The 11,617-nt window shown below is 34.9% G+C and overlaps 1 protein-coding gene across 1 annotated transcript; it reads left to right on the top strand.

Moving 5' to 3' along the window:
• The first annotated feature begins 10,883 nt into the window (after positions 1-10,883).
• Positions 10,884-11,258, top strand: LOC131859126 (uncharacterized mitochondrial protein AtMg00860-like). The gene has a single exon (XM_059212673.1). It carries the CDS (start codon positions 10,884-10,886, stop codon positions 11,256-11,258), a length of 375 nt encoding a protein of 124 aa, XP_059068656.1.
• The last annotated feature ends 359 nt before the right edge of the window (positions 11,259-11,617 follow it).

The raw sequence follows: 11,617 nt of genomic DNA, 5'->3' as shown, positions 1-11,617 counted from the left end.
AATGCAACTAAACGGGGAGAAAAGTTGTAGCAGCTCGCAAATTTCAGAAAGAATATGAATACCAAACCAAGTTTTGGGAATAGGAATTTTCAACATAATGATCATCAGAAGGGCAACTGACAAATAAGGAATCTGAAAAAGAGGAACTAATACTCAAGAGAAAGGAGGAGTAGACCAGGGTGGAAACAAGAAAGTGAACAATAACACCATCACTAATCCAATTACTAGGTAGAACTTCGACATGAATAGATCAGGTGGACACCCAGGACCTAAAGATGGATGTTACAATTTTGGGGGAAATCATTATGCTTCAAACTATCCACAACGTTCCATAGTTCATAGAGGAGGAAATCAACAAGGATATTCACAACATCAACTTCATGTAGCAATTGACAACCGCCGGGCTGCTTTTTAGACTTCACCTATCCAGATGACGGGTAATCTTTTTGGTCAATCAATTTTTATTTTGATAGATACAATAGCTATTGAATGCTTTATTGATCCTAAAACAGGTTCTAGATTATCTATTAGACCTAGTTATATGTCAAATTCATGGATGGTTCAATATGAAAATTGAGCAGAGAAGAGGGTAGATTCATGTCTATTTTGCAATGATTTAGAGCTTCCTAGTTGCCAAACTCGGGTTAATCTATATGTGGCACCACTAGGATCGTATGATGTGATCGTAGGTATCAATTGGTTAACTAATCACAAAGTTGTAGTAAACTATGAGGATAAGGCTGTTAGTTGTATAGATGATTTTGGAAATCCGGTTGAGATTCTTGGGTCTCAAAAGCCTCTTGAATTGAGACACATGTCAGCTATGCAACTCAAGAAATCTCAATGGAAGGGATGTTCCATTTTTATCGTCATTGTAAGTGACTTGGATAATGCCAAGAAGAGCCTTAAGGATTATCCAGTTCTTAGAGAGTTCTTGGATGTTTTTCCAGAAGACCTTACTAAGTTACCACCAAAAGGGGAATTTGATTTATCTATAGAACTTTTATCTAGAACCGAGCCACAATCCAAGGCTCCATACAAAATGACTACCATAAAATTGTATGAGATTAAGGCTCAGCTTAGGCAAGGTTTCATAAGTGCTAGTGTATCCCCGTGGGGTGCACCAGTGATCTTCGTGAAGAAGAAAGATGGTACCTTGAGACTATGTATTGATTACAGGATGCTAAACAAGGTAACCAAATGAAAGGTGCTACAATATTTTTTTAAATCGATCTTCAATCAGGTTATCACCAGTTGGGGATTAAGGATGAGGATATTCCTAAGACAACATTTCGAACTTGGTATGGACACTATGAGTTCACGGTCGTACTTTTTGGTCTAACCAATGCCCCAACAACTTTCATGAACCTTATGAACAACATTTTTAGAGATTATTTGGATGATTTTGAGCTTATATTAATTGATGACATTTTGATCTACTCCAAAAATTAAGAGGAAAACAAGAAGCACTTAAGGATAGTTTTGCAACGACTAACGGATCGAAAGCTTTTTGGAAAGTTTTCAAAGTGTGCTTTCTTTCAAGAAAATTTGCACCACTTAGGTCATGCTATATCTACTAAAGGAATTCTAGTTGATCCTACAAAGGTAGAGGCAATTGTAGATTGGCCAACACCTCAAAGTGTTACAAACGTCAAAATTTTGATGGGTCTTGCAAGATACTATAGGAAGTATGTGGAAGGTTTTTCTAGGATAGTAGCACCTATTACTTCTCTTCAAAAGAAGGGAAAGAAATTCGAATGGTCTGAGAAGTGCGAAGAGGCATTTTAGCTTTTGAAGTAGAAAATGACAACATCACTAGTCTTGACTATACCAGATCCAAATGGACACTTCATAGTAATTATAGATGCCTCAGGTGAAGGTGTAGGAGCAGTGTTAATGCAAGAAGGAAAAGTGATTGCTTTTGAGTCAAGAAAACTAAAACAATGTGAGTTGAACTATGCACCACATGATTTAGAGCTTTTAGATATTGTGCATGCATTACAAATGTGGAGGGATTACCTTCTAGGGAAGCCATTTGAGTTGAAAACGGACCACTTAGGCCTGAAATATATTTTTACACAACCTAACCTTAATGCAAGACAGAGAAGGTGGCTTGAATTCCTAAGTGAGTATGATTTTGGTATTGAATATATCAAAGGAAAGGAAAACAGGGTAGTAGATTCTCTCAACAGAAGAAGAGATCTAATTGCTATGGTTACTATAAGGTCAAACTTGAAGCAACAAGTGTTGTAGAATCTTTTTGAAGATGAGCATTACCTAAGGGTTAAGCAAGCCTTGGGAATAGATCCTTCAGATCATCGATTTGATGGATATAAATTAGAACTTGATGGTATTTTGAGATACCAAGGAAGGATGTACATTCCTGAAGGTGGAGACAAGGACATTGATATTGCATGAGGTGCACAATACACCTTATGTAATGCCTCGCCATGAAACCCCGAAGGGATAAAGCTAAAACACACAAATGGAGTACAAATATATATATTTTTAAATAAGACACAACATAATGATACAATGAGTTATCGAAAGCTTCGATAACACAATGAAAGACTAAACAAAACATAAGGAGTTTCCCAACATGATTACGTAACTTAACATTTAACTCAACTCACGACATCTGATCCAATTAAGCAGGTTAACTTAATTTCATGTTGTTACTTTAAACAAGAATATAATTTGTTTAAATTATAGATAATAGGATGCGTTCATGCATTATGGTTGAAGATTTAGCTAACATGAGGAAATTCACCCATTAAAGTTAAAACATAGATAACATGTGGACGTTCATCCATTTAAGTTAAAAGATAGATAACTTAATGAGTTTATCCATTATGATTTAACCAACCCTTACGTTCAAACTTTCATTAACACTTAATTCATGCATCTAGTTTTATAACACACTTTAATTTCATTATAAACTAATTAGTTCTTTCCATGCATACTTAATTTCACTATCAATAATTGAATATATTCCATTATTATAATCTACATTCTTTCATGATCCAATTTTTGCATTTAATATGACGACTGCATACATGCATTTATGATTAATTTCTTCTTATCCACTTTATACATTCTAACATAATGTCATCCATACATGCTAAAACTATGACCGGAAATATAAGAACATAAGCATCACATAACACCAAATTGATATCGGAGTTCACCCCTAAAGGGCTACATCTTCGGGTCTGTTCAACTGCAAGACCCCTCTGATCATTTAAATAAGTTAAGGGTACATAAATTCCACATCATTTACATTCCTGCCCTGTTAGCGAATCATTCCAATAAACAACCGACCACATCGGTCAATAAATACATAATTGATCCCTACACAAAAATGGATCCAACTGAACATATTAAAAGCTAATACAAGGTCCATTGCCCGACAGTACTCTAACTAGAGACCTGACCCGCTATGGTCAACCACAAATCATCACTCGACACCTGCATAAAGGACAAGACCAGTTATAACACCATCACAAGGCAACAACCAAATTAGAGACCGAAGACATAAACAGGTACCCCAAATCAACCAAACGACAGTGTCCAAACAAACATATCAAGGCCTTGCCATTACTTAAAACAAAAGTGAATACAAAAATTAAACTTGCAAAGGCAATAACCGGGAAAGACAATGTTTTTCAATATTGATTTAAACATTAAAAGTCGATCAAGTTTTCTAAATGATCTAAGTTTTCAAAATACATTAACAAAAAATTCACCATAACAAGGAGAATACAATACCTCAATAGCAATAGTACCATTTGTCTACTTCTTAATACAAAGGAAAAATATAAACTAAACCATTTATTTTACTAAATGAAAATATCATTAACTCACCAATATTCCAAACGATACATTATTAAATTTCCAATATTTCCAATCATATATCGTTTAAATTTTCAAAATATTCAATGATAAAAATAAATAAAAATAAAAATTCAATTACTCAAATAATATAATCTTGGATAAAATATTATTTAAAAATTATCAATTAATAAATATATTTTATTTCAACAATTTTCCAATTAAAATAACATTTTATCTTTTTCCCAAAAAGATACTTCCTCAATAAAACAGATACCAAAATTAAATATTAATTATTATATATTTATTTATCCCCAATTAATAAAATATAAACAATTAATAATTTAATAATACACAATATTAACGAATTAAGTATATATATATATAAAATAACATTTTATCTTTTTCCCAAAAAGATACTTCCTCAATAAAACAGATACCAAAATTAAATATTAATTATTATATATTTATTTATCCCCAATTAATAAAATATAAACAATTAATAATTTAATAATACACAATATTAACGAATTAAGTATATATATATATATATTATCATGATTAACATATATTTAAAATATACATTAATTAATAATTAATAATTTTTATTTTTATTTTCGATAAAAGTGGGCAAGCCACTAAACTATATTTTATTAACTTTGAATTTTGATACAATCGGGTTCAAAGGGCATACCGGCAGGAAAGAACCCACAAGAAAACCTTTGGTTATGGCCCAAAACAAAAAATTAAAAAGCCCCATATTCCCAATTACATATTTGATTTTGATCACCCTCCCATTACATGGCTTTCAAAGATATACATAACATTATCCAAATGACCAAAAAATCATGAGATGTGATCCGCAGCCTCAAGGCTTCCTAAAGCTTTGCGAAAAAAACATATCAACCGATCAAAACCCTACATCAAAAAAGACAACAACATATCTGCACACATAGTTAATTCTAAAACCAAGAACTTGAGCTCTCATCAGGGGGTTCTCTATCCATGATCAAAGGAGGAATGGTCTGCAAGGGAGATTCTAGTCGTGGAGGAGCTGAGGCCAAAAAACCAAAAGATAGCATAGAATGTAAACCCATAAACACCATCTATGCTTTATCCATTACCTGCGAGGGAACCGATTCTAGCAAGGTTTCAAAAGCATACAAGGTGTCCCCCAATCTATCACATAATAACCCCATTTTCATCTCAAACAACAGAACTCCACATTTCCCATTATCCAACAGATCAGAACGTGAAAGAAAGCCCCCGTAATAAAAAGAGCCCAACTCAAAATGATAATTATCCAATGCAGACCTAACAAGGTCCCAGAAGCAAATCGAGGGAGGGATAAACATATGAACCAAGAGTTGGAGTAAATCCATGTCAAGCAAAATGTCATAGCAAACAGTAAGAAATTGAGACAGAATCTCAGAACCAGAAAAGGAAGAACCAGACTGCAACCAGATAGTTCCCAACAACCTGCGAACCTCAAAATCCACTTGAGGAGTAGGTAAACAAAACATTTCCCCAATCAGTTCAGAAATATTTCTTGGAACCTCATTATCCCTCTCACTCGGGCATTCAACAATGACCCTATATCTTGAAAGAGCTGAAGCACTCGACATATGACAGAGCCCAAAAAATATCAATTCAATTGTTTACTATTGTATTGAGAAAGATATCGGCTTATAAAGACCAAGCACCACCAAAAACGTGAACCGATCAAATCATGCTACTTCAAGATTACAAATGAAGCCAATTAAAGCAGGATTAAATATTATACAAAATAACACATAAATGAAGGACTTCGCACGATAGTGGCAGCTGAAAAACCAGTACTGCATATCCCAGCCAATGCCACATAACAAGCTACTTACTCCAATCATAATGGCTACATAAAAAACCATGAATGATTGCAACCAAAGCACATTTCCATCGTACTTCATATAACAATAATCTTTTTAAAACACATGAGTGAGGACAGAGCAGATAAATCATGCCGAATCATAGTAACACATACCAAAACATAAGTGCTGAAAGGGCACCACCTTAATACCATAATAGGTACCCATCCTTGTTGTTTATGACAGATCCTAAGCATACGGAATAGCCAACTAAGAATTGCCTACTAAGCATACTTACCATTTGCACATGAACACCAAACATGCTTACCTCTCAAGGCATAAGGGCGCTGATAATTTTTCTTGATTTTTATGAAATCATACTATGGAAAAAACCAAGAAGACTTAATGCAAATGTTTCAGAAGGGAAGGCGGGATCTCTTCCATATTTATATCCTGCATATTTGCATTAATGTCAATGGCTAAATTTGCCAAAAAAATCGCTATAATGTTAATTTCTCTGAAGCAATGAGTGATCAAGAACGAATCAAAGAAAGCCAACAGTTGTAAAATTAACTCCAAACATATTGTAATTTCCAACAGTTAGATTTCTTCTTCATAACACATTGGATAGTTACCATCGAGTCCCCTTCAATTACAAGATCCTTGATGCCCAAGGATATAGCCATGTCTAAGCCCAGAGACAGGGCATTAAATTCTGCAAAGTTATTGGACTCATGCCCAATCGCATGACATCTAGCTTGTACAATATTAGCATGATGGTCAAAAATCACCATACCTACTCCTACCAAACCAGGGTTTACACGAGAAGCACCATCAAAATTCAATTTATAATGCGCATTAGGAGGAGGCTTCCAAATAGCTACAACTCTTTTTGATAAAACATCACTGTTTTTCAAAATGGAACCACGAGAAGGCAAAATAGATAATAGCTTCCAGACCCTCATCACCCTACTATCCCAGTGCGAGAAAGAGGAAATATTGTCGAGGTTCTTCAAGATATAAGTCAAGACAACTTCTGAAATGGAGGATTCAATTTTCAGTAAAATCTCCTCAAGAGAAGAACTAGTCTTTTTGAAGATCCTATTGTTTCTTTCTAACCAAATATTCCATATTAAGATAGAAGGGGAAACAATCCAAAGACAAGCATAGAAGGATGAGGCAAATAGAAGAGGCCAAGCTCTAAAGTGTGAGATAAGATCTTTTCCTATAACAAAAGACAGATTCAGTTTGTCAAAAAGCCACTGCCAGCATTGAAAAGTAAAATCACAATGAAGAAAAAGATGAGAGGAGGATTCCAATTTTTTTTTGCATAACACACAAGTAAAAACATTAGTGATACCAAGTCTATCCAAGCGCATGCCTGTAAGTACCCTGTCTTGTACTGCTAACCAGGCAAAAGCCCCGGCCTTCGGTAGATAGGCCGAATGCCAAAAAAGCTTATGTGGCCAAGAGGATGAGTCATTGGCCGGCACAAGAGAATTATATCCGTCCTTAACCGTATATTTACCCGAGATGTTCCTAGTCCATACAAGTTCATCTTCAGAGTCAGATAGGATAATCATTCTTTCATCCAAGGCCTTAGCATAATGCCGCTTGAGATCATAATTAATATATAATAATCAAATATATTAATTAATATTTAATAAAATAATTAAACATTTTAAAACCCACTTTAAATTTAACATGTTATAATATTTTTTTTTGTTTTAAAAACAAACTGCCACATAGTGGCCCCCACACCTGTGGTTACCACAACCGTGGTTTCCATGGGTTGTGGTCTCCACAACCATGGAAAACCATGGTCTGTGGTCTCCACAACGTGGAGTCATAGGCTGTGGCCTCCACGAACTGTGGTATCCATAGCGTGGAAAACAATGGTCTGTTGTCTCCACAGCGTGGAACCACAGGCTGTGGCCTCCACAATGTGGAGTCACAGAACGTGGACTCCACGAACTGTGGTCTTTGCAACGTGGAACCACAGAACGTGGATTTCCATGGGGCTGTGGGTAGAGCGAAAGCTCCCCACGCCCAAACACGTAGAAGCAAGATTTTATTTTATTTTATTTTATTTTTTTGATATATAAAAATTTTTAACACAAAATATAAAAGAATATAAAAACACCTGTCTATATGAGACAAACAATTTCCAGAATACCCATGGTATTCTAATTAATAAAATCTTGTTAAATAACCTTCAGGGTAGGCAAATCTCTCAATAAGAACAACATATAAGGGCAAAATAATGATTTCTCACAAATTTACTCAACCATCTGGCAAACTACAAACTAAACCAGGAACCTTCAATGGGGTTTCAACCAAAATTCATGAAGAACAGCCAAACCCCCAATATTTGTTCTATTTATTATATAAATATTTTTTTAACCAAAACAGTAAATTTCTTGGACAACAAGGAAGACAAATAAAAGAATTCCTACCTCATTTCGCATTCCTGGTAAGATCTGAGGAAGAGCCCAAATCTCCTCCAAAAATCCTTCTTCCAAAATATTTTCCAAAAAGCTCTCCAAAAACAATTCCCCCCTCCAAACCCAGGGTTAAATAGAAGAATCCCCTGACCTAATCCCTTATTTTAGAATTTAAACAAATTTTGAATAAATAAAAGAAAAGAAAAGAAAAGAAAAGAAAAATCATTCTTTTCAACTATTAAAATAATCTAAACTTGATGTTCTAATTAAAAATCAAAATGCTTTTCTCCCTCATTTAATTTTTAATTTTCTCAATATTAACAAAGCTAATATTTGTATTTCACAATATTAATGAGGGTAAAATATTTTTAATTAATTTAAATTCTCAAAATCAATCTTTCACACTATATAAAATATATATGAATAAAACTTACTTTCCTAATCAAAATTGATTTTCTTAAATAATTAAAATTAACCTTTCTATTCCAAAAAGCAAAAGAGATTAAATCATTTCTATTTCGAATAAATTTAAATCTTTCCTTTCAAAATGCATAAACTAAATAAATTCATGATTTAAAATTAACCATTAAATTAAACTTGCTACTAACATGAACAGGACAATTTTTAAATAAATGATTAATTGTATAAAAGAAACCTATTTACTTTAGTTTCTTAATTACTAATGTGTAAATGAACACATTAAATCAAAATAACTACTTGGGATTAAATACTCAGTTTTACCACACGCCAAGCACGCAACCCAAGAAAGCCAACCAAATACCTGACCTGCTAACCCAAATGAAAACGAAAACTGACGGACCACAGGCGACGCTCACTTGAGCATGACTAGGGTAAAATGGGGGTTTTACGACCACCTAACCCAAATTATAAGGACGAAAGAGGTATACTCAACCCTGCAAATCCAAGTGAAGACGAACCTCGCACCTAGACGGTACTGTACCTGCAATCTCCTGCAACCAAGAGTCACACAAGCATATATATATATAATGAAGATGTTAGCTCGAGATTAATAACAAGAATCAGGAGGACAATTAAACTTACATAAGAATCGATGCGAAAGCACATTAACAGGTACGTACAATAATCATAATATCTTACTACAACATTACCTCATGGTAATTCAACCATTCAAGAAAGCCACATAAAAAGTCAACCAATGTCAAAACTAGTTTTACAAAGCTTAGTAGGGTAGGGGTACTACATCCTCCCCCCCTAGGCTCCGACTTACTCCCGGAAGTTGTAAGGCTAAGCGGAGTTCATGCAACATGTATTAGCCCTGAAACTCATTTAACAATTATTAATTTGCACATATAAATATTTTTTTAACAATTGAAATATTATTGCTAAATCCTCTATGAATGTCATTATCCATTTGCAAGATACATCTAAAACCATACACTTCTTATAATATTCTAGGAATTATTCACAATCATAGCAGAGAAACAAGAATTTTCTTCCTTTCATTACACCAAATTAAAACATTAAAAGATATAGACAACAATTACTATACTCATCTATCAAACATGACAAGATTACTTGCCATCCTGATCAATTTCTTTTACCAATACATCTTTTTCATAAAACTTTATCGCATAGAACTAGCTTCCAATATCAAATTCTACAACCAAGTTAACTTTCAATAAATAAGAGCAACATAAATAACTCAATTGTTTACACTTGCCAGGCATATAAAAAAAAAATCTTTCCAATGACTATGTCCCATAACATAGTGACAAGTTAACACCATTTAATCCATGATTACACATAATCACCATCCACATAACTAGAATGCACAACTCAAAAGGCCACATGTGAGCATGTCTAATGCTTGGTCAAAGATAACATGTACGATCAACATCTCTATGCCTGATCTCAGAACAATAATGTGATCATATATATCCAATATCTCACTCAAGGGCTTGATGGTGCTAGGGCACACCATAGCAGTGCTACCTTCCATACAAGACCCTCGTGGACATCCCTTGTTGCGTAAGGTGGTTAGCCTCCAAGAGATAGTCACCACACATAGGTAGGTAGTGGATACTAGTTGTTTCACAACCTCACATACCCCCATCCTCAAGGTTCTCTACGTCTACTTCCTTGTATACACTCAACCAAGACCGTCTCCTATATTCTTGGAGAGGAATTCACATTTCAACATAAGACCAGCATTCGCAAAGAATAAGGATAAACCAGTTTAGCCACCAAAGTACAAAAGAATAAAGATAATAATCATCAATTCCAACAGTAAGGCAAGAAAATAATTCCGGAATTGCAACACCAAATCAAGTAAGCAAAAGATCGCAAGATCGTGGCTAAACCTTCAAGGTCAAAATAAAATAAATTGTTGGCCCACAAGGAAATAAATTAAAAAAATATCACAATTGCACATAACATCACTATGTGACTAGAATCTAGCCACCAATGAGGAAGGAAGGAACAATCGTCTAGCTATCGCAGTAGCTCATCATGTGGTGTGGCCTAGTCACACATCTGCATGACATGATAGTGTGCACCTTGACATCACCCCGCATCATGTCGTCACGCGACATGGCTCTACTCTAAACCTGTCGGTAGGCCACATGGAAATGTCTACTACATCTTGCATCGTGTCTCAACACGACATGGCAATACTCCAAGCGGAAAAAGAATGCAATGGACGTATCTCGAATGGCAATGTCTACTACATCTCGCATCGTGTCTCGGCATGACATGACAATACTCCAAGTGGAAAGGGCACGCAATGGACGTATCCCGCATGACAATGTACTCCAAGAATGAAGAAGAAAACAAGAAGCACTTAAGGATAGTTTTGCAACGACTAACAAATCGAAAGCTTTTTGGAAAGTTTTCAAAGTGTGCTTTCTTTCAAGAAAAGGTGCACTACTTAGGTCATGCTATATCTGCTAAAGGAATTCCAGTTGATCCTGCAAAGATAGAGGCAATTGTAGATTGGCCAACACCTCAAAGTGTTACAGAGGTCAAAAGTTTGATGGGTCTTGCAAGATACTATAGGAAGTATGTGGAAGGTTTTTCTAGGATAGTAGCACCTATTACTTCTCTTCAAAAGAAGAGAAAGAAATTTGAATGGATTGAGAAGTGCGAAGAGGCATTTTAGCTTTTGAAGCAGAAATTGACAACATCACTATTCTTGACTATACCAGATCCAAATGGACACTTCCACAGTAATTATACATGCCTCGGGCGAAGGTGTAGGAGCAGTGTTAATGCAAGAAGGAAAAGTGATTGCTTTTGAGTCAAGAAAACTAAAACAATGTGAGTTGAACTATGCACCACATGATTTAGAGCTTTTAGATATTGTGCATGCATTACAAATGTGGAGGCATTACCTTCTAGGGAAGCCATTTGAGTTGAAAACAGACCATGTAGGCCTGAAATATATTTTTACACAACCTAACCTTAATGCAAGACAGAGAAGGTGGCTTGAATTGCTAAGTGAGTATGATTTTGGTATTG

Source organism: Cryptomeria japonica, chromosome 10 (assembly GCF_030272615.1).
Source record: "Cryptomeria japonica chromosome 10, Sugi_1.0, whole genome shotgun sequence".
NCBI classification, from domain to species: domain Eukaryota; kingdom Viridiplantae; phylum Streptophyta; class Pinopsida; order Cupressales; family Cupressaceae; genus Cryptomeria; species Cryptomeria japonica.
This window is presented reverse-complemented; position numbering and strand designations above follow the sequence as displayed.

Bases quoted from the DNA above. Each gene is read 5' to 3' on its own strand.
- LOC131859126 (XM_059212673.1), top strand. From the start codon at position 10,884: ATGGACGTATCCCGCATGACAATGTACTCCAAGAATGAAGAAGAAAAC.